The 23391-nt window shown below is 53.7% G+C and overlaps 1 protein-coding gene and 2 non-coding genes across 3 annotated transcripts in view; 1 reads left to right on the forward strand and 2 right to left on the reverse strand.

Moving 5' to 3' along the window:
- SYNPO (synaptopodin) overlaps window positions 1-22475 on the reverse strand; it is a 57404-nt gene extending 34929 nt beyond the window's left edge. Inside the window, exon 1 of the mRNA XM_029050430.2 lies at window positions 21697-22475. Coding sequence (XP_028906263.1) covers window positions 21697-22087 — 391 coding nt within the window. The 5' untranslated portion in view covers window positions 22088-22475. The remainder of the gene's footprint in view (window positions 1-21696) is intronic.
- On the reverse strand, window positions 3298-3435 carry LOC114806871. The gene has a single exon (XR_003754927.1). It is a non-coding gene; the product is annotated as a small nucleolar RNA SNORA7 (small nucleolar RNA).
- On the forward strand, window positions 18900-19037 carry LOC114807268. Its single transcript, XR_003755319.1, has one exon. It is a non-coding gene; the product is annotated as a small nucleolar RNA SNORA7 (small nucleolar RNA).
- Window positions 22476-23391: the final 916 nt, after the last annotated feature.

Consider the following 23391-nt stretch of genomic DNA (forward strand, 5'->3'; position numbering starts at 1 on the left):
AGTGCCTGACGCATAGTAAGCACTTAGCCAATACCATTATTATTGTTATTATTTAAAGATGGGGTAACCGAGGCATGGAGAAGTGAAATAACTTGCCCAAGGTCACATAGCAGACAAGTGGCAGAGCTGGGATTAGAACACGGGTCCTTCTGACTTCCAGGCCCATGCTCTATCCACTGGGCACACTGCTTGCTACCACCTTAATCTAATCACTCATCCTATCCTGACTGGATTACTGCATCAGCCTCTTTTCTGACCTCCCAATCTCCTGTCTCTCTCCACTTCAGACCATATTTCACTCTGCTGCCTGGATTATCTCTCTAGGGAAACGTTCTGAGTATGTCACCCCCCTCCTCAAAAATCTCCAATGGTTGTCTATCAACATCCGTATCAAACAAAAACTCCTCACTATCGGCTTCAAAGCTCTCCATCACCTTGCCCCCTCTTATCTCAGCTCCCTTCTCTCCTTCTACAGCCCAGCCTGCACACTCAGCTCCTCTGGTGCTAAACTTCTCACTGTGCCTCCCTCTCTCCTGTCCCACCGTCGACCCCTGGCCCACATCCTCCCTCTGGCCTGGAACCCCCTCCCTCCTCAAATCCACTAAACAATCGCACTTCCCCCCTTCAAAGCCCCACTGAAGGCTCATCTCCTCCAAGAGGCCTTCCAAGACCTCTTTTCCTCTTTTCCTCAGCTCCCCATCCCCTCCGCGTCTCCCAGCCCCACAGCACTTGTGTATATATGTACATATTTATAATTCTATTTATATTAATGCCTGTTTACTTGTTTCGATGGGTATATATCTATAATTCTATTTATATTGATGCCTGTCTACTTGTTTGGATGTGTATATATCTATAATTCTATTTATTTATATTGATGTCTGTTTACTTGTTTTGATGTCTCTCTCCCTTCTAGACTGTGAGCCTGGTGAGGTCAGGGATCGTCTCACTTTATTGCTGAATTGTACTTCCCAAGCACTTAGTGCAGTGCTCTGCACACAGTAAGCACTCAATAAATAGGACAATGAACGAATACAGCCCCACTGACCCCACAGCCACAGTGAGTGAGTCGCTTGCCAGCCTGAGAATGACACTGTTCTGGCCCTCTTCCCCCCCAGGGCCAAGCTTCAATAATAGATCTTTGGGTCTTCTTCACATTTGCAAATGAGGAAAATGATCTTAGTCCCCTGAACAATATTGTCAATGAATCTGAGGACAAAAAACAAAGGATCATTGGCATAGTGGAACCCTGGAGAGAGGAGCCCTCATTGCCCAGGGACTTTCTGCTGCGTCACCTTCTTCAGACCATTCTCCGACTCCAGAGAAACGTTCCCTCATTCCTTCCCTGCTTCTCCCTCCCTTCCTCTGTCCCCACCTCCACATCCACCAATTTCACCAGACTTCCAGGGATCCATCCTGTACTGAATTAACCCTACTCTAAGGAGGAGCTGGCACTGGTTTGGGACCCAGCAACTGCCTCTGAGCAGACTCCAACCTTGGTTGTCCCCTGAGCCTTCTGTTATTGCTCTGGGTCAGAGCAAAGACCACCCATGTGTAGTCCAGCCTTGCCCCTCTTCCTGTGGGTGCTGGAGGACCCAGAGTCTGGGTGCATTTGACTTGACTTTTAATATTCCCAGCCCTGGGCCCACCTCTTTGGAGAGCTCCACCATCTGTCTCTTTGGTTCAGCCACCCAGTGCTGGTCCCCATGCAGCCCCCAGAGTCCTCTGGGAATCTCAGGGAAGAAAAAGAGTGAGGTAAGGAACACGGGAAATGGGAGAGATTGACAAGGGGTGAGGACAAAATGAAGACAGATGAAAGGTTTCAAAAATCCACTTTTGATTTAGGAGATCATCATAATAATTGCACTCAGAACTGGAGTAGATACACAGTAATCAGCTCAGACACAGTCTCTATCCTATGGTCTAAGCGGGAGGGAGAACAGGTTTTGAATCCCCATTTTACGGATGAGAAAACTGAGTGCCGGAGAGGCTAAGTGACTTGTCCAAAGTCCTACAGCAGGTAAGAGGTGAAGGGTCTCCTTACTCTTAAATCCATGCTCATTCAAGGAGGCCAAACCCCTTTAAGGAAGGGGAAAAAGGGCTTACTCCTCTCAGGCCATCAGCTTGCCACTTTGTCCCCATTCGTACCACCTCCAATGTCACTGTGTAGATTAAAACAGCCCCATCGGGGTCAGGGCCAGGAGAGCTAAGGGCACCTACTCCCTAGGGAGTGAGGGGGCAGGGAGGGGAGGAGATTTGAGCCTGTTTGGCATTCTTGTAGTTGGTCCATCATCCAGTACTTTGAGGTGCTGTGCTGGTTGGAGGCGGGGTGATGAGCCCTGGTGCTCCCTTCCAACCCGAGGATGATGGTCTTTCTAGCCCAGTGAATAAATTGGTTGACAACACTCCCTCGAGTCACTCTAATTCAGAGTGTCAGGAGGGTGGTGGAGGGAGAATGAGTTCTGGTTTTGCATTTGAAACCTTTTTGCAACAGCACATAGATAATTACTACTCCAGACAACCATCTCTTAGAGGACTCCAGCTCTGTTGGAACAGTCACAGAGTGTTTGATTTCTCCCCCGGTGGTTCTGGGGTCCCCTCCGCCCCGACCCCCGACCTAGCAAATATTCCTTCCTGGCCAGAGCAGGAGCCGTGGTGCTCAGCTGACCAGGCAGGGTGATGCGATCCATTGCCTGGGTGTCACTATTTCAGGGAATTCGTGTGACTGTTAAGCAGCCCAGGATTATTATAAGGCCTTACCCTCTGCAGCCTCTCCACCTCCATCTCTGCCTCTGCTGCATAACGTACATAACTGCACTCCTTGTGGGCGGCGATGGTGTCTACCAGTTCTGTTATATTCTGCTTTCTTCAGGGCTTAGTACAGTGCTCTGCACCCAGGAAGCTCTCAACAAATGCCACTGATTGATTAAGCCTCCCAGCCTGGGGCTGGTGGCTATGTTCATTTTACAATTGAAAAAAGTGGGGAGACATCTCCCCTAAGAGAATCAGGGGCTGAACCAAAGCTCTGGAATTCAGCCCCAAGTCCAGCTTGCTCTAACCCATGGCTTCGCAAAACTTTTAAAGTGGCCCTTGTCTTATGGTGTCGTGTCGTCTCCGTGGACACATCTCTCCCTGAACACCCCACCTCCATCTGCAGTCGTTCTGGTAGTATATCTATAGGGTTTTCTTGGTAAAAATACAGAACTGGTTTACCATCTCATTCTTCAGCGCAGTAAACTTGACTCTCCACCCTTGACTCTATCCCATGCCCCTGCTGCCCAGCACGGGTGAGTTTTGACTTGTAGCAGATTGCCTTCCACTTACTAGCCACTGCCCAAGCTAGGAATGGAATGGGTATGCTTCCGCTTGACTCTCCCTCCCATAGCCGAGACTGGTAGAGAACTGGAAACTCTCCAGGTGAGATCCTGAGAGGGGCAGAGTGACCCTAGTGAGGAAAAAAATATAGTGGAAAATAGCATTGGCCTTTGAGTCAGAGGATCTGGGTTCTAATCCGGATCTTCCACTTACTTTCTGCATGACCTTAGGTGAGTCACTTCACTTCTCTGTGCCTCAGTTTCCTCATATGTAAAATAGGGTTCTTCCTCTCCCCACCAGACAGTGAGCCCCATGTGGGATCGGGTCTGTATTCTATCTGATTACCTTGTATCTACCCCAGGTCTTAGTACAGTGCTTGGCACAATGCAAGCACTTTAACAATTACGACAACTATTATAATTTATATTGGGAATCTTAAGTAGCATTTACCTGATGGCTGCCAGGCATGCAGTATGCATCAGTACATACGCTTCCCCTGTGTGGAACCTTGATAAAAATAAGCATGGCTTTAAAAAAGATAGGAAGTGGGAGAGAAAGAGAAAAGGGAGTGGGAGAAACGCTCCCAAAATTAGTCTTCTGCAACAGGGATTTATTTTTCTGAGAATGCCTAGGCCTGGAGTTCTGTTAGCTCCGAAATGGGAAGAGACCGGGAAACTTGTAGCTGATTAGATCGTCTCTGGCAGTCCTGTCAATTAGAGAAGCAGGATGGCAAAACGGATAGAGCACAGGCCTGAGACTCAGAAGTTCCAGGTTCTGATTCCAGCTCTACCACTTGTCTGCTGTGTGACCTTGGGCAAGTCATTTAACTTCTCAGTGTTGCAGTTACTTCATCTATAAAATGGGGATTGAGACTATGAGCCTCATGTGGGATGGGGCTGTGTCCAATCTGATTACTGATTATCCCAGTGCTTAGTACAGTACCTGGCACATAGTAAAAAAAAAAAGAATTTGTTAAGCGCTTATTATGTGCAGAGCACTGTTCTAAGCACTGGGGTAGATACAGGGTTGTCCCACAGGTTGTCCCACATGAGGCTCACAATCTTAATCCCCATTTTACATATGAGGTAACTGAGGCACAGAGAAGTTAAGTGACTTGCCCACAGTCACACAGCTGACAAGTGGCAGAGCTGGGATTCAAATTCATGACCTCTGACTCCCAAGCCTGTGCTCTTTCCACCGAGCCACGCTGCTTCTCTGCACTTAAATACCATTAAAAAAAATTAGATAACCCTGTCTTCTACTCCTCTTAGGTGTTTGTATGCACCCATTAAGAGCTCTGTTCCATTCCCACCTGAGTGTCTTCTGACTGTGAGCCCCATGTGAGACAGGGACTGTATCCAACCTGATTAGTTCGTATCCACCCCAGCACTCAGAACAGTGATTGATACAGAGTAAGCACTTAACAAATACCATCATTATCTTATAGACTGTACACTTATTGTGAGCAGGGAATGTGTCTGTTTATTGTTATATTGTACACTCCCAAGAGCTAAGAACAGTGCTCTGCAAACAGTAAGCGCTCAATAAATGTGATTGAATGAATGAATGAAATGAGATTGTAAGCTCCCGGAGAGCAGGAAGCATGATCCTTGCTTCTGTAATACTCTCCCACGGGCTTAGTACGATACTTTGCCCTGGGTGGGAGCCCAATAAATACTGATTGATTGCTCAAGAAAGACAAAGGCTGAACGCAAGAGAGTAGGCTAGAAAGGGTAAGTGGAGGGGTAAAAGGTGTTTATTCTTTTAAGGATACATCCTATCCCAGTGATAATAATAATAATAATAATGTTGGTATTTGTTAAGCGCTTACTATGTGCCGAGCACTGTTCTAAGCGCTGGGGTAGACCTAGGGGAATCAGGTTGTCCCACGTGGGGCTCACAGTCTTAATCCCCATTTTACAGATGAGGGAACTGAGGCACAGAGAAGTTAAGTGACTTGCCCACAGTCACACAGCCGACAAGTGACAGAGCTGGGATTCGAACTCATGAGCCCTGACTCCAAAGCCCGTGCTCTTTCCACTGAGTCACGCTGCTGCCACCAACAGTCATTGAGGGGCCACCCCTACCCAAGCTCCAGCTCCATGAAGGAGGTAGTTTGCTCTATTGGAGAAGAGGAAAAATGTGCAACTCTCCCACAGACTGAGTCCTCCCTCCTCTGCCCCACTAGTGCCATGAAGTAGGGTGGACCCGGGCCCCAAGAGAAGTCCCAGCGTGATTTGACCTCCACTCAGAGGGAACAGGATGGGCTCAGGCCTCTGTCGGGCAAGGGCTTCAGTGCCCCACCGCCTTTCACACACAACCCCACCGCCCCCTGGCATCCCAATCGGTGACGGCCCTGAAGTCCACCTTTCCAGGATCTTTTTTGGATAGAAATGTAACACTCCCCATGCCTCCTCTTTCTATCCCAGGTAACGGAGCTTGGCCACAACCAGATCCAAGGCACCCACCCCGTCACCCTCTCTCCAGTGTCAAGACCTGCTTTCTGGGAGCCCCAGCAGTACTTGAGATGCTTTTATGGAAGGGTGTGGACGGGGGAGGGTGGTGGCTGCGGTCCAGCAGGCTGCCTGGGTAGGCTTGGGGAAGAAGATGAAGGAAGCCAATGTGTTGCCGTCAGCAGGGACGAGGATTCAAACAGTGCCGTGCTGTTGCTGCGTATCAATCCCAGAAGCTCACCCACTCCATTCCCTTTATAATAATAATTATGATATTTATTAAGCGCTTACTATGTGCCTAGCGGTGTTCTAAGCCTTGGGGTATATACAGGACAATCTACCTTGTCACAGTCTTAATCCCCATTTTACAGATGAAGTAACCGAGGCACAGAGAAGTGAAGCGGCTTGCCCAAGGTCACACAGCAGACAAGTAGCATGGGATTAGAACCCACATCCTCTGACTCCCAAACCGGTGCTCTTTTCACTAAGCCACCCTGCTTATCCCACCTCAGAGGAACCAGCATTCCCTTTCCCATCTCCCTTCGTCAGTGAAAAAATATCACAAGTCTAATGGATTTGAGGGGCATGCTGCATGCAAAGGGCGGAAGCTGGGTCGGGCAGTAGTTGATCCAGGCACTACTATTTTACCACACAAGCCCACCACATTTCCCTTTTTTTAATGATATTTGTTAAGCGCCTACTATGTGCCAGGCTCTGTACTAAGCGGCAAGATGGTTAATCAGGTTGGACACAGTCCCTATCCTACAAGAGGCTCACAGTCTTAATCCCCATTTTACAGATGAGGTAACTGAGGCACAGCTGTCCACACTGGAGCTTGGGGAGGGACACACACGCACACACGTTCTAGTCAACTCTCTATGACCACCAAATCTGAGGGGAACAGGGGAATGGGGTTGGGGAGGAGGAGAATTGAATTCGACAAATAATCTGACTCCCTCATTTTAATCAACAGTTTGGCTCTGAACAAGGAGCTGCTTCTAAACTGTCAAGATCTGCTTTCAGCCAGACCTCTCTAGGCTCAAAAACAAGCACAAAAACCCACCAGCATACCCGCTGATAAGGACCCCCCGCCCTCTTCAGTGAATGGAAGCTGTCGTGCTGGGGAAAGTGGCAGAGAGTTGGGCTGGCAGGGCAGTCAGTCAACTGGCGTTCCCCCTCTCCAGACCGTTGGTCCTGGTGAGAGTGACTTAGGTCCCGTGGGTATGTTTGTTTGGAATTAGGAGGGGGAGAGGGGATCAATCAGGTGGGAGGGCAACAAGTCCGAGTGGGAATCCCAAATAGGAAGCATGGCGCCCGGGTGCAGGAGAGCCAGCTGGCAAGTATTAGTGGCTGGGCCATCTTTTAGTCTCCTCACACATCCCACCCTCTTTAGCACTTACATAGAAACATATATCTATATGTCACTCAATTCATTTGTTTAGACAGTTTTGTAAATATTTTCGTGTTTGTCTCCCCAATAGAATGTAATCTCTTTGTGTTCGTGGCACATGTCACTTGGTTATTGTGAACTTCTCAAGTGCATAGAACAATGCACCACACCAAGTGTGGCAAATACCATTATTATTACTAATAATAATGTTGGTATTTGTTAAGCGCTTACCATGTGCCAAGCACTGTTCTAGACACTGGGGTAGATATAAGGCAATCAGGTTGTCCCACGTAGGGCTCACAGTCTTCATCCCCATTTTCACAGATGAGGTAACTGAGGCACAGAGAAGTTAAATGACTTGCCTCAGGTCACACAGCTATCGTAACTACTACTGCCCTGGGCTCCTGTCCCCGGAGCCAAGTTCTTATTGACTCTCATTACTGGCGTCTAAAAAATGTTCTCAGAAGCCAAAAGGGTCCTTGAGTGCTTGAAAAAAGTTCTAAAGACCTTCCCAGGGTAGGAGTCCCTTTGTCCTCCTGGAGGTCCTTTCTAAATACCCAACTAGGACGATCAAAAGCTGCCACATCACAGCTATTGGGACCTCATTTTTCCTCTTCCGTGAAATGGAACTAATCCTCCCCCTCCCATCCCCCCGACACCCACACACGATGGGAACTGCAAATTTAAAACAGGATGAGAGGCTTTGAAAATACAGGCAGATCAGTATTACTGGATTTCTCTACAGTTATGCTTATGCCAACGTGGGCATTTATGTAGCCTATTCATGAGGTTTTTGAAAGTCTCCTGGTTATGTGATCTCAGGGGAGAACGGGTATCTTCAACATCATTATCGATGGTATTTACTGAGTGCTTGCTGTGTATAGAGCTCTGTACCTCGGGGCCCAGGAACATTTCTGGGTGGGGCAGGCACTCCAAGGTGGAGGCATTTCCCAGGAGTGCCTGGACCAGGGCAGAGGGCACAATTCTGCCATCAGCAGGGACCAACGGCTCCTCTGCCCCGTGACGTCACGGCTCGGCTTCGAGTGGGCAGCTCCGCCAAGGAGCTACCGCCCAAGTAGTGATTTTCTGCTAACAGCAGGCAGAGGCCTGCTCCCAACAGAGAATAAGGGAGTGGGAGGAGGGAGTTTGCCTTCACCCACGACTCCCGTGTGTGAAGGTACTCCCTCTTGCTGTGCCCAAAGAAGCTGCCATCGACATCCTCTGGTCCCCTGCACCCAGTCTAGCTGATGGCCAAGGGCAGTGGCTGACCCACCTCCTGAGGAAATGGCAGGAGAGGCCGGCTCATGTCCTCTTGATTAGCAACTTCCTTAAGCTTCCCCGGGCCCTGGGGACCCAGGTTCAAAGGAGCTTGGGGGGGGTGGTCCCGAAGAGACGTCATCCTCTCCAGATGGGACCAGATGTTTGGGCAGATGGGGCTTCCTCCCCTCCCCCCTAGATTATCCAGCTGCTGGAGCGCCCCCCTGGCTCTCTCCTCTGGCTAAGGGCGGGGCAAGGGGTTAGAGGGTGGCCCTGCAGCAACAGCTCTAAGCTGTCTGCTTTCTATCCTGATAAATGTTTATGCTCACCACCTAGCCCGGGCATCAGACAATGCCTGCCAGGATTACCGTCTGGATTCCATTCTGGTAAGAACAAGCCAGGATCAGGTGTGGGTTCCTGCTTTGTGTGCATGAGGTGTCTGGTGCCCGGAACGCCGCCCAGGGTAGCTTGATCTTATCCCCAGATGGGGGGCCGGCACCCAGGGCGGGCAGGCGTGCCGACCCAAAGATCAGGTGGCAGGAACCGCTTCTTCCTCGGACATTGGGCTGGCTTTAACATCAAACTCTGGCCCAAGTCTCACTCTTAACCCACCGGAGGGCTTGGGGACCATCACCCACAAGCTTGGTCACCTCCTCCCTGCTCCAGCTGGGACGCAGCAGTGACTACCCAAGGAAGAAACTCTTTCCTGCTGGGTTAGAGAGCTCTCTGGCTCCAGATGCTCCCCCCCTTAGATCAAAGCTCCCCCTATGCCCCCCCACCCCGCCAGAGCCCAGGCCTCAGCCCAAGCCCTCCTCCTCCTCCCACCCCTAACCCAAAGGAGGCAGAGAAACAGTCATCCCCATGGGTTCTGGCTTGAAGCAGGGGGTGGGGGCTCTGCCTCAAAAGAGGCCCTATTTAATGAACTCCAGGCAGCTCCCCTGATGCCGGGGGGGTGGGGGGCGCGAGGTGGGGGGTGGACTGGCAGCAGCTGCTGCTGCAGGACTTGGCCCAGAGCCCTGTTATGGAGCCGGCTCCCCTCTTGGCCAAGTTCAGCTGCCTGCACAAAGCGGGGATCTCGGCCTAAAAGGATGGGGTCTACGGACGACCAGGTGGCCCTAGTAACTACAGACTGAGCCCCAGACCCTCCTGATTCAGCACAGACTACCTGGAGCCAAGCCCCAGGGGCTAGCTGGCCGGTTGGGTGGCGAGTTGGGTGCTTTCCCTGGCCACCGAGAGCCCTTGGTTCTCCTGGCATACTACTAGCCTGAAGAGTGACACTCAGTCCAACACCTGCAGCCCAGACCCCAGAGAGGACTAAGAGTTAAGTCCTGGGTGGGTAAGGGGGAGGGGCGTCCAACTGGGAGCCTCGGACCCAGTTGGGTTTGGCTGCAGGAGGCCACAGGGCCAGGGACTCAACTGGCCTTTCCCAGAACACTGGTGGTTGGTATCCAACAGTCACGGAGGGCACTGCTTTGTGTTTGGGACTTTCCGGGACAACAGAGGTGATGATCTCTGGCCTCCAGGAGTCCAGAGATGTTTGTTTGCTCATTTTTTTAAAAAATGGCATTTGTTAAGTGCTTACTCTGTGCCAAGCATTGCCCTAAGCGCTGGGGTAGGTACGAGGTTGGCAGGAAAGACACGATCCCTGTCTCACAGGGGGCTCACAGTCTTTTATCCCCAATTTACAGATGAGGGAACTGAGGCCCAGAAAAGCGAAGTGACTTGCCCAAGGCCACCCAGCAGACGTACGGAGGAGGTGGAATTAGAATCCGGGTCTTTCTGACTCTCAGGCCCGTACTCCATCTACTAAGCCACGCTGCTCCTCGAAACCTTCAGGACCCTCGCCCTCCTCACCCAAGAGACCAAGGGGAGAAACCCGTTGAGGTGGAGGGGGTGGACGAAAAGGACTCGGGTCTTCTTCTCTGCTGCATCGCCCCAGTCCCCCACCCTCTCCCCAAGCTCTGGCAGCCCTCTGGCTGGTGAGTCGGCCGTCCTGGGTTCCAATGCTGCCTCCTCCTCCTCCGCCCGCCCCCGGATGCCGGGAGGGAGCCTGATAAGGCCGCTGCGCTGGCACAAGGTGGGGTGACCCGCATCTTTCCGGCAGGTGGTGAGGGGGAGGCCTGGAGCTGCCTCCCCCCTACCGCCCCATCTTTCCTGTCACTCACGCTCTGCTTCCTCCCACAGAAGTACATTTACCAAGGCAACTGGAGGAAGCTGAATCAAATCCACTCCTCCGGACGCGCGCTTCCCCGGTGGGCTCCCTTCCCTCCCACCGGACTCGAGCCGCCATCTGTCTCCCGAATGGGGAGGGGTCCCCCCACCCCAGGGTGGTAGGGAGGGAGGGGGCGGTCGGGCTAGGGAAATGGGGATGGGCCGACACCTTCATTTTAACCCTTGAGATGCAGCAGCGTGGTTCAGTGGCGAGAGCCCGACCTTGGGAGTCGGAGGACGTGGGTTCTAATCCCGACTCCGCCACTTGTCCGCTGTGTGATTTTGGTGGACACTTAAATTCTCTGGGCCTCAGTTCCCTCATTGGTAAAATGGGGATTAAGACGGTGAGCCCCACATGGGGCCACCTGATTACCATGCATCTACCCCAGCACTTAGAACAGTGCTTGGCACATAGTAAGTGCTTAACGAACACCATAATTATTATTAAGTCCAGACCCCCAGGGACTGGAAGGGCATATGTTGGCAGAGGAAGCCCAGGGTAGGTGACTGGCGGGGCTGCGGCTAGTCGAGTTAAATGGGGCTGGACTACGCCTTGAACGCCTCTCTCTGCCTGGGCACAAACCGCCCCTCACCCTCTCCATGTGCTTGCACCCTCACCCCTCTCTCCCTGTACTCGTGCCCCCTCCAACTCACTGCCTCCCCGCACTCCCCTCTCTCTGTCTGCACAAACCGCAAGGGGCCCCGCAGATTCCGTGGTCAGGATCCGCAGTCTCCGTGCCAAGACCCTGGGCTGGAGGGGTGCTCTCCACCTCCGACTCGGGGCAGGGTTTTAGCCCAGATGACCTGCCGCTCGCCCCCTCCGGCCCGGTAGAGCCAGCTGGGGGGTTGACAGCCCTCTGAAGCATGCGCCCCGTGCCCTCGGAACCCCTGGGCCGGATGCCAGGCAGAAAGGAGAGAGCAGATCCCCTGGTTTCGGAGAGGGCACCTCGCCCCCTCCACCCAGGCCCGCACTTCACTCCTTCTCGCTTTAACATCTTTTAGCTCCGTCCACCCCCACACTGCAGCACTCAGCACCCGCACAGCGAACTCCCTCACCGAGAAGCGGTGTGGTTTAGAGGCAAGAACCCGGGCTTGGGAGTCAGAGGACTTGGGTTCTAATCCCACCTCCGCCACTTGTCTGCTGTGTGACCTTGGGCAAGACGCTTCACTCCTCTGGGCCTCAGTTACCTCAACTGTAAAATGGGGATTAAGACTGGGAGCCCCACGTGGGACAACCTGATTACCTTGATAAATCCCCAGCGTTTAGAACTGTGCTTGGCGCATAGTAAGCGCTTGACAACATAATAATAATTGTTATTATTGTTATTAACTCCCCCCTCCCCGGGGGCTTCCCTTCGGAGCCCCACCACCGCCCCACGCGGGACAACCTGATTACCTTGTATCTCCTCCCAGCGCTTAGAACGGCGCTTGGCACATAGTAAACGCTTGACAAATAACATAATAATAGTAATTATTATCGTTAGCAACTCCCCCCTCCCCAGTGGTTCCCCACGGAACCCTACCACCGCCCCACGCTGGTCCCCCCCCCCCCCCAGCAGTGAGAGCAAATCTCCATCCCGGTGTCCAGGCAACGGAGCCCATCCCCGCTTTCCTCCCGAGGGGACCAGCTGCATTCCTTCCTCAGTTTCCCCGGGACTCGCTGACAGCACGGAAAGTGGCACGCGGACCCTCCCGCCCAGGTGGCCACCTCCTCGGTCGCACAGGCCAAGCAGCATGGCTGAGTGGAAAGAACGCGGGCTTGGGAGTCAGAGATCATGGGTTCTAATGCCGACTCCGCCGCTAGTCAGCTGTGTGACCTTGGGCGAGTCACTTAACTTCTCTGTGCCTCGGTTCCCTCGTCTGGAAAATGGGGATGAAGACTGTGAGCCCTACGTGGGCAACCTGATGACCTTGTATCTACCCCAGCGCTTAGAACGGTGCTGGGCACATAGTACGCGCCTAACAAATACCAGCATTATTACAGGCCGCCCGAGGAACCTCAGAAGGCCAACGGTCATCTCTCCGGCACCTCTCCTCCCCGCCCCTCGGGCTGTCCCTCTAAGGAGCGGCTTTCTGAGAAAGTCTAGCCGTAGCTCGCTCGTCTCCCATGTGCTGCGACAGAGAATTTATCCAAACCCTCTCCCCTCCCCCGTCCCCGCTTCCCCGTCCCCCAGCTTCCCCCCGAATGCGCCCCAAGGTCCGGCCGGTGACATAATAATAAATAGTAATTATAAGAGAATTTCTTTAGCGCTTCCTACAGGCTGAGCACTGTTCTAAGCGCTGAGGTAGACACGGGGTTGTCGCACGTGGGGCTCACGGTCTTCAGCCCCATTTGACAGATGAGGGCACTGAGACGCGAAGCGACTTGTCCAAGGTCACACAGCCGACAAGTGGCGGAGCCGGGATTAGAACCCACGGCCTCTTGACTGTCAAGCCCGGGCTCTTGCCACCAGACCACCCTGCTTCTCAGCCCCAGGCCGCCCCTCCGGGGTCCGAGGGCACCGTCCGGGCAAGGGGAGGGCGAGGACCCCCAAGCCCCTCCTGCCGGGCTAGTGGCCCGACCCCCGGTGTTCCGGGCCCGGTTCGACCCGCCCCAGCTGGGGACGGGGGCGCCGGGGGCGGCCAAGGAGATTCCGGCCCAAGTGGCCGCCAAACCGAGCCGTGGGCCACTTGCCGGGGGTCACGCAGGCCACCACCTCGTCTCTCCAGCGGGCAGCTCGGGCACCAGTCCCTCCCTCCGCTGAGATGCTCGGGGACGAAGACCGAAAGGCAGGTCGGACGGGACGGCTCGAATGCAAGGGGCTGGAGGAGCCCCCCCCGAGCCCCCCGGAGCCCCCCTTTCCTGCCCCTCGCCCGGTCCTCTCGCCCCGGCTGCCCAGCTCCGGCCGCGCGCCTCTCTGGGGCCCCCGGGCCCCCTTCCTCCCCGTCCGGCCGGTCCTTACCTGGCCCCAGCGGCTCCGGACCCGCTGAGCGCTGTGGCCGGGCGAGGTCGGGGCGGAGAGGGTCGGGTGACCGGTGCACAGCAACTGGCCGTGTCCGTCAAAGCCGTGGGCAGGGCGCCCTTCTCCCCGGACCGGCGCGGGGCGCCTGGAAGCGCAGCCGAGCGGAGCGCAGCGCAGCGCAGCGCGGCCCCTCTCTCCGGCCGCCCCTCCCCTCCGCCCCTCCCCACCCCCCGTCCGCCCTTCGTCCCGCCCCTCCCCTCCCCGACCCTCCCCTCTCCCCTCCCCGACCCTCCCCACGCCCGTCCTTTCTGCCCCGGGCCGGCGGCTCCCCGGGAGGTCCTAGCGCGCTGACCGTCCCGGCGGCCGGGGCCAGTCCGTTCTCCACCGCCCGGCCCCGCGCTCTCGCTTTTTCTCCCCCCTGCCTCTCTCTTTCCCCATCGCTTCCCTCTTCTCCACCTTCTTCTGGGTCTCCTCTCTCTGTGGAACTGCCCTTCCCCCTGACCTCTTTCTTTCTCCTGCTGGCTCTGCCCCTCTCTTCACTCTTTTGCCCTCCCTCCCCGTGGCTTCCCTTTTCTCCCCCCTTCTTCTGGGTTTCTTCTCTCTTTCTCTGGAACTGCCCTTCCCCCCGATCTCTTTCTTTCTACTGCTGGCTCTGCCCCTCTCTTCGCTCTTTTGCCCTCCCTCCCCGTGGCTTCCCTTTTCTCCCCCCATCTTCTGGGTTCCTTCTCTCTTTCTCTGGAACTGCCCTTCCACACGATCTCTTTCTTTCTACTGCTGGCTCTGCCCCTCTCTTTGCTCTTTTGCCCTCCCTCCCCATGGCTTCCTTTTTCTGCCCCCTTCTTCTGGGCTGTCTTCTCTCTTTCTGGAACGGCCCTTCCTCCTGATCTCTTTCTTTCTATTGCTGGCTCTGCCCCACTCTTTACTGTTTTGCCTCTCCTCCCCATCCCTTCCTTTTTCTCGCTCCTTCTTCTGGGTTTCTTCTTTCTTTCTGAAATTGCCTTTCCACCGATCTCTTCCTTTCTATTTCTGGCTCTGCCCTTCTCTTACTCTTTTGCTTTTCCTCCCCACGGCTTCCTTTTTCTGCCCCCTTCTTCTGGGTTTCTTCTCTCTTTCTGGAACTGCCTTTCCACCGATCTCATTCGTTCTATTTCTGGCTCTGCCCCTCTCTTTACTCTTTTGCCTCTCCTCCCCATCCCTTCCTTTTTCTCCCTCTTTCTCCTGGGTTTCCTTCTGTCTCTCTGGAACTGCCTTTCCCCCGATCTCTGCCCCTCCTTACTCTTTTGCCCTCTCTCCCCATCCCCTCCATTCTTCCCATTCTCTTCTGTCTTCCCTTCCGTTTTCTCCCACACCCCTCTGTCACCCTCTCTCCTTCTCTTTTCCCCATCTCTCCCTCTCTCCCCCTTTGATTTCCCCAGCCCTCCCACTGTCCCCTATTGATTTCTCCACCCCTCCCACTCTCTCCATCCCTCTTTTATCACTGTGTCCCCCCTACACACTCCCAACTTCCTAGGTTTGGCTTTGTATGTGTGAGTGTGTGCGTTCTTTTTGTTTCACGTCAGTCTCAAGATGACCAAAACTCATTGCCCCTGCCCACTCCTTTGACCCTGTCTGCCCTTTCGCTTCCGCTTTGGCTGGGAGGGAGTTTCTCCGGGTAGCTCCCGGGGGATGGGGGAGAACTCTCTCCCCTGGCCGAGATGGAGAGTGTCGACAAGGACAGATGGAATCAGGCTGTCGACGCCTCGCTGCCTGCCTCTGGAGGACGAGGTGGGGTGGGCTGGGAAGGGCCGGAGCCTTGGCGGGGCCAGAGGTGGGCAAGGCAGCGGGAAGCATGAGAAAAAACAGGTGAAATGGATCTGGGTGGGCAAAGCCAGCCTAGCCGAACTTTCCTCCCAATCGGCAAGGTGCGGAGTTGGGTGGTGGTGGAGATGCAGAAGGTTTTTATGATGTTCCATGACATTGGGTACATACTGCTCTCTCTCTCTCTCTCTCTCTCACTCGCTCACTCATTCTTTGCCACCAGAATGCAAAATGACCTCATGGCTCTGCATTTCATTCCTCTGAGGCTGCGGGCTCTGCTGGGTGGAATGGCCCTGGGAGAGGATTATCATGCTACTGCAGTCCAGGGGCAGTCGGGGTGGCCAGTGGGGGTTGTTTCCCCTACTTTTTCAGGCATAAAGGGGAAGCAGACAAGGAGAGTGGCATGGCCCAGAGGCAAGAGCATGGGCCTGGGAGTCGGAAGGACCTAGGTTCTAATCCCGGCCCTGCTACATGTCTTCTTGGCGTGGCTCAGTGGAAAGAGCAGGGGTTTGGGAGTCAGAGGTCATGAGTTCGAATCCCAGCTCTGCCACTTGTCAGCTGTGTGACTGTGGGCAAGTCACTTAACTTCTCTGTGCCTCAGTTACCTCATCTGTCAAATGGGGATTAACTGTGAGCCTCACGTGGGACAACCTGATGACCCTGTATCTACCCCAGCACTTAGAACAGTGCTCTGCACATAGTAAGCGCTTAACAAATACCAACATTATTATTATTAAGTCACTTCACTTCGCTGTGCCTCAGTTGCCCCGTCCGTAAAACGGGGATTAAATCTTACTCCCTCCAATTTAGACTGTGAGCTCCAAGTGGGACAGGAATGAACCTACTCCAGTGCCTAGAACAGTGCTTGGCACATGGTAAGTACTTAACAAGTACCATAAATATTAAGGAAGGGAAGAGAAGGGGGGAACCAGCTGGCAACTGGCTCTCCATTCCAAATTCAGGTCACTACCCTGTTGTTTGGGGGGCAACCTGAATTGAGGCATTTCTGCAGCAAGAACAGCAGCACTAAATCCTGCCTAGTCAATGCCCTGGGGGGATGGCACCATGCCACCTGTAGACCAGAATAAACATGGCCCTGGCCCTCAGTTGCTAATGCAGCAGGACGGAGAAGGGCCATCTTCAAAATCTGGGGGGGATCCGAGAAAAGAAGGTGGGGTGGAGGAAGAGGAGGGGAGGGAGGCGAGGGGCAGAGAGAGGAGGAAGGCAACCCAAAGCGGCTACTCCGCCTGCTTGACCATGGCACCCCAGAGGTGCTATGACCCAGCAGCGGCACTATGCTGCCATCGGTTTAAGTAAATGGGTTTTGTACCTGAAGTTGTTGCGTGCACTCCTCAAAGGGCTTCACCCCTGCACAACTACTCGCTCACCACACACGGCCCTGACAGGCACGGGTCTGGGAAGTGCAGGGCGGGGCTGGTCAAATCACTAGCACTTTAATCGGTTCCTTCGGGCAAGTTCTCAGCCCTGAAGTCTCTATGACTGGACCTAGGCTGATTGCCGCTCCTTTACAACCAGAGACTCCACCCTAAATTATCCAAACATCAACTGCTTCAAGACAGGGATCAGGTCTCCTGTCTCTGCTGACTACATGGTCCTTGATTTTAGGGATTCTTCAACTCTACTCCTGACTCAGGTTTTTCTGAACACCGCCAAACCATTCCAGATATTTTTCTGATATCTCACTCCTGAGCATATCAGCTCATTCGTTTTTTTAATGGTATTTGTTAAGCACTTACTATGTGCCAAACACTAGTCTAAACAGTGGGGTAGATGCAAGTGAATTAGGTTGGACACAGTCCCTGTCCCACATGGGGCTCACAGAAGTAGGAGGGAGAATAGGAGAACTGAGGCACAGGGAAGTGAAGGGACTTGACCAAAGTCACCCAGCAAGTATTTGGCAGAGTCGGGATTAGAACCCAGGTCCTCTGACTCAGGTCCGTGCTCTTTCCGCTAGCCTCTGCTGCTGCTTCTCAATATCCCTAAGACCCTTACTCTAGAGAAGGTGAACAGAGAATCAGAAAAGATGAAAGCACAGTATTGAGAATTTCCAATGCCTTCTGCTTCCCTCTGACCAGGCTTCCCAAGCTCCACATCATCTACTTCTTTTCTCTCAGGAACAGGACCCGCAGAAGGGCGAGAAAGAGATAAAAGCTCCACTCAGTAAGAGGCAGGATAAAAAGCAGAAGCTAGAGTCACTAGATGGACCGACTTTCAGACATGGACCTCAGGGGAAGCACCAAGACGAAGTCCCTTTTTTCCTTACGGCTCAAACTGACTGCAAGAGGACCACTTCTCCTTATCTGTCGAGCTTCCCCCTTCTTCCCTCCTGTCCCTTATCTGTCAAGAGGTAGTGGAACTGAGGGAAAGATGGAGTCCAGACCCTCTGAAAACTTGAGGGTGAGAGGCTGGAATTGTTTTCTCCTGGGGAAACACAACTTCTTATTTTGAAACCCAAAGTGAAAAGGCTGAAGATGCTCATAAGTGAAAAGATCTCCTTGCATATTTTGTTGTTCTGATGTCTCCTGGGCTCACTGGGGAATCCAGAGCAGAATACTCTAATTTTCTCCGGAACAAACTGGGGTAGATAGACTGTGAGCCCGTTATTGGGCAGGGATTGTCTCTATCTGTTGCCGAATTGTACACTCCAAGCGCTTAGTACAGTGCTCTGCACATAGTAAGCGCTCAATAAATACTATTGAATGAAAGTAGGGAAAAGTGGTCCGGAGAGCCCTGGCGGATTTAGAAGATGTGAGGATTGAAGGACTACCAAGCAGACTGGCTCTAGTGATTAAAGCATGGGCCTGGGAGGGCTTGGGCTCTAATCCCGCCTCCACCACGTGTCTGCTGTGTGACCCTGGGCAAGTCAATTCACTTCTCTTGGCCTCAGTTATCTCATCTGTAAAATGGGGATTAAGACTGTGAGCCTCATGCAGGACAGGGACTGTGTCCAATCTGATTAGCTTGTATCTATCCCAGCACTTAGTGTTTGACACATAGTAAGAGCTTAACAAATACCATAATTATTACCATTATTATCTGTTTATTTCTGTACCTCGTCTTCTGCTTTTAATCCTTCCTTTTGCCAGCCTTGCACATATTTGGACAAAGTCAGTGAAATCTGCAGAAATTCTTTTCGGTCTACATGGGTCCCATCCACAATTCTCTGCTGCTGCCCCTTCCTCTCCCCACAACCCTTCCCCTCAGTTCACCAGCAGAGAGAACCCAAGCTTCTGCAGGGAATCAATATTCTCAGAACCCCCACTCCTCCCCAACAAGGAAAATAAATGAAGGCTTAGTGGAAAGAGCATAAAACTGGGAGCCAGAAAACCTGGCTTCTATTCCTGGCTCTGTCACTTGTCTGCTGTAGGTCCCTGGGCAAGTCACTTGACTTTTCTGTGCCTTACTTTTCTCATATGAAAAATGGTAATTAAATACCTGTTCTCCCTCCGTCTTAGGCGTTGAGCCCCAGTTGAGATAAAAATGATGTCTATCTTGTATCTACCCCAGTGCTCCCCCCTCTCAGGATCACACCTGGAGAATTTCTAGTATTCTACCAGTCTTGGCTATGGGAGGGAGTGTCAAGCAGAGGCCTACCCATTTCATTCCTAGCTTGGGCAGTGGCTAGCAAGTGGAAGGCAATCTGCTACAAGTCAAAACTCACCTGTGCTGGGCAGCAGCAGCATGGGAGAGAGTGGAGGGTGGAGACTCAAGTTTACTGCGTGGAAGAAGGCAATGATAAACCACTTCCACATATTTACCAAGAAAACTCTATGGATACACTACCATAATGATTGCAGTTGGAGTTGGGGTGTTCTGGGAGAGATGTGTCCTTGGAACCACTATGGGTCGGAGATGACTCGACATAAGACAAGACCCCAGTGCTTGGCACACCGAAAGCACTTGCAAAAAAAAAAAATCATTGTTATTATAGGGGAAGAAGAGGCTGTTAAAATTCTTTTAAGTCTGCTGCCTGATTTCCTTCCAGCCGCACCTAATTACTTTTCCACGATGGGCAGCTGGGGGTGGGCCCATTTCCATTACCGCCTTATACTTTTTTCTTGTCTAGACTCTCTGATCCGTAAGCTCCGAGAGGGCAGGGTCTGGCTTTGTTTTTGCTGATTTTCCAGATGGCATCTAGACCAGCCAAGGGTTGTTTTTTTTTCAAGACTGGGCCAGCAGTTTTGGGGAGCAGTACAGGCATTGCAAGATGAGTCCCAGCACTTTAGGAAAAAAACCCCTAAAAGATGCTTCAGAAGCACAAATACAGATGGGAGTGGGGTTGAGCACTACCAGTCTGGGCTTGAAAATACATGGGGATACCGTGACCACATTTCTAACTCCATCCTCATGCAGGGAAGAACAGCTCAGGTCAGTTTAGGGGGGAGGGTTGGGGAAGTCCTCAGGCTTTCCATCTCTCCATCTTCTAGGGGTGGGGGCTCTCGTGATGTATCAGACCAGGAGAAAGCCGGGGGTGTTCCCGGGTGGGATTTGCACGGTGGATGCAGGGCCCTGGGAGGAGTGGGACTGCAGATCTCTTGTAGATTGTTAGCTGATTTACCCAAGAGTAGGGAGAGGCCCCAGAACTGTTCCCACTCGTTCAGTTCACGCCCACATCACATCTTCCACTTGCCAGCGACCGTGACGAGAGATCGGCAACCACAGGGACTCTTAATCGTTGCCTGCCTCTGGAGCTGCTCCTAGAGGGGCCTTTTGGATGGGGACCGGAGCTGGGGTCCCCTTTTCCTCCCCTTCCTCTGCTCCCCTAAATCTTCTGTGGGGGTGGAGGGGCTTGGAATTGGGTCCCTCGGGGTGGCAGGAGAATGAAGTCCACCTCCCCGGGCTCCTCCTCTCTGAGCTCTGAGGCTCTTATAATCTGAGGGGGTGGCGGTAGCTGTGCAGGGTGGTGCATTAACATAAGGGTGGTTAGAATCCCAGCACAATGATTATAATGTTGAGGAGGCAGTTATAATTGTGTCAGGATGGGTGTAATTGTCTGAAGACACTTCTGATCTGCAAGGCTGGTTACGCTTTGTGTAAGTCTATAACAAGACCCTGCGCCTTCCACCTCCGGATCTCCGTAGATGGATCGTGACTCTCTTCTTGCCGGACTTTGGCCAACTCCCTGTACTGGGAGAGAGACTCACAAGCAGGTGTTGGGTTCCAGGCTTCCTGCATTTCCACTTTTAAGACCCTCCACCACCAACTTTGACTATAGGACTCCTCCTCCCTCCTCCTCCTTCTCTCCCCCTCCTCCTCCCTTCTCCTCCTCCTCCTCCCTCCTCTTCATTCCCCCTCCTTCTTCCTCCTCCTTCCCTCCTCCTCCTCCTTCTCTTCCTCTTCTCCTAATGCCCTTCTTCCAGCAGGAGGGCTCAGACCACCAAATCCCGGGGCTGAACCAGATAACGAGGGATCCATCCAGTACATCCTCCTGCCTCTGGACAGGAGCATGACTAAAACCATTCCAGGAAGACAAATACTCTACTTTCCAAGAAGCCGAGTTCCCCAGCCTCCCTTAGACACCTATTTTTTTATGGTATTTGTTAAGCACTTACTATGTGCCAGGCTCTGTACTAAGTGCTGGGATAGATACAAGCTAATCAGGTTGGATCTAGTCCATGTCCCTCATGGGGCTAACAGTTGTAATCCCCATTTTACAGATGAGTTAACCGAGGCACAGAGAAGTGACTTGCCCAGAGTTACAAAGCTGACCAGTGGCAGAGCTGAGATTAGAACCCAGGTCCTTCTGACTCTCAGGCCCAGGCTCTATCCACTAGGCCACGCTGTACCAACGGCCCTCCCGATGACCAAGAAAGCAGGAGAGGAGAGGCCTCTGCCATCAGCATCAGGAGGGATGCCTAAAATTCCAAAGAAGGAAGTCCTCCTGGGAAGAGAGCACAGGGGTGCCAGCTCATGGTCGATAATAAAATGCCCTTTTTCTTTTCTCAGTGGATTAGATTAGATTAGAGTGAATCCACTCTATTCTGTGGATAGGACTGGTGGTGTCCTCCCTAGCCCTGACTCCTTTCCCTGGAGAACCACCTGGCAGGAGTCCTGGGCCCCACACATGTCTCTTCCTCTGGGAAGGCATTTCCATGAGCTCCCGCAGTTTGGGAGTGAGTCAGCTTGCTCTCCCTGCCTCCCCGGAGAGCTGGCCTACCGCCCTCGTGCCCAGGGGACTCCACACGGGAGCCTGGGTGAGCCAGCTCAGGGTGTGGGAGAGGGCAGCGGGGTGAAAGTGGAGGAAGAGAGAGAGAAAAGCCTCCCGGCGGAATCGGAAAGGAAGGGCAGCGGGGAAAGAGCGGATGCTTACTTGGTTTCAGGGTGGGGCTGGGGTTGGAAATCATGACCTGCTGTATCTTCACCATTCTCCAGTCCTGGTCAGGGTCTCTCACGGGTGCGTTCCTGCCGTCGGCTGCGGGAAGGCCCCAGGGTGGGGGTGGAGGCGGGGACGGGCCTCCATTGGCGCTGCCGGACTCCAGCTGGATCTTGTCTCTATCCTGGAGTCCCCACCCTTCCTCTCCCTTCGGGTCCCCAAGAGCCGGGGCCCTGGGGCAGTCTGCACGGGCCCCATCTTCCTGAGCCAAGGGCCCGTAGCCCTCTGCAGGGGCCCCGAAGTCCCAAGAATGGAGAGCCCCATCATTGGGGCCAGAGCAGAGGGGCTGAGGCTGGAGGTGGGGCTGAATGAGGGAGGCTTTCAGCATCCTGGAAGTAAGAGCAGGGGTTGCAGGGATGTAGGCCAGGGGACCCGGGGCCCGGGTCGTCCTGCTGGTCGGAGTCCCAGAGACTCTGCCAACACTGTTGGGAGAAATACACCCTAAGCCCGAAGCCGCTGTCGGGGCCTCCGGTGCAGGGGGGCTACTAGCCTGTTAACCGGGGGTTGGGGGGGCCAATCTCAGGAGATGTCACTCCAGGTCAGTCTCTCGTTCTCCCGCCTCCAGTGCTCTGCAACCTCCTTCTCTTCGGCTCCTCCGGAAGAAGGTGAGGGCAGCTTCAAAAGGGAGGAGTGTGCCGAGGTGGGGAATCCTGAGGAGGGGTTCCCCCGCCTTCCCGACGGCGAGTGGCGTCTCAGGCCCGGCTTCAAAGCAAGTGGACCTGTGTGGGAGAAAAGAAGCATGCCAGGTATGAGGCTGCTGTCAGTCATTCTCCCCCTCCCGACGAGCTCATGTTACAGTCTATGTCTCCCATCTTCTCCCCGCCCCCCAGTTCACTATCCCCCCTATGCCCAGGACAGGGGCAGGCGTCTTTCAGCCACAGGAGACCACCTAGACCGAAACAAGAGAGAGGAGGATCTCAGGGTTGAGGGCTCAGTCTGGCCTGTGCAGCCTTCTGGGGTCAGGGGGTCAGTCAGTCAGTCAGTAATCATATTTATTGAGCATTTACTGTGTGCAGACCACTGTACTAAGCACTTGGGAGAGTATACTGTAACAATATAACAGACAAATTCCCTGCCCACACTAGCTTACAGTCTAAAGGGGTCTCAGAGGTTCCCCATTACCCTCCCTTTGCCCTCGCCTCTTCCCTCAGTGATCGAGGAAGGGGTTAATTCAGCCTCTTTGCCAGGTCTTGGGGTCTGTCCCCAACCTCCCCCGCTTCTTTTTCGTGGCTTCTCGGGGCTGGATCGAGCCTCTGTGGAGAACTCGGGGACCCAGGGGAAATTCCACACATTCTGCCCCAGCACTGCGTTCCCTCAGAGGCTCCCCTCCCCTCTGCTGGGCCTCCTCTGGGGGAGTCAGATGGGGGCGGGAAGGGCCTAGAGGGGAATTTGGCTCCCCAGAGGCTGCAGATGGGGCCGGGACATTGACAGACTGGCTGCCAGCCAGGGGAAAACCACCTGGGCCTGTGCCGTCCTGCACGGAGCAGGGGAACCAGCTGCTGCCAAACCGGCACGGCCATCCACTCTATCTGAGCACATGTGAGCCCAGACCATGGGCATGGGGCCGCCTTGTTGTTTTGGGCCAGCGAGTGGGAGGGCAAGGGGGCAAGTGGGGTACCTAAGTCCCAGAAA

Source organism: Ornithorhynchus anatinus, chromosome X1, assembly GCF_004115215.2.
Source record: "Ornithorhynchus anatinus isolate Pmale09 chromosome X1, mOrnAna1.pri.v4, whole genome shotgun sequence".
Taxonomy (NCBI): Eukaryota; Metazoa; Chordata; class Mammalia; order Monotremata; family Ornithorhynchidae; genus Ornithorhynchus; species Ornithorhynchus anatinus.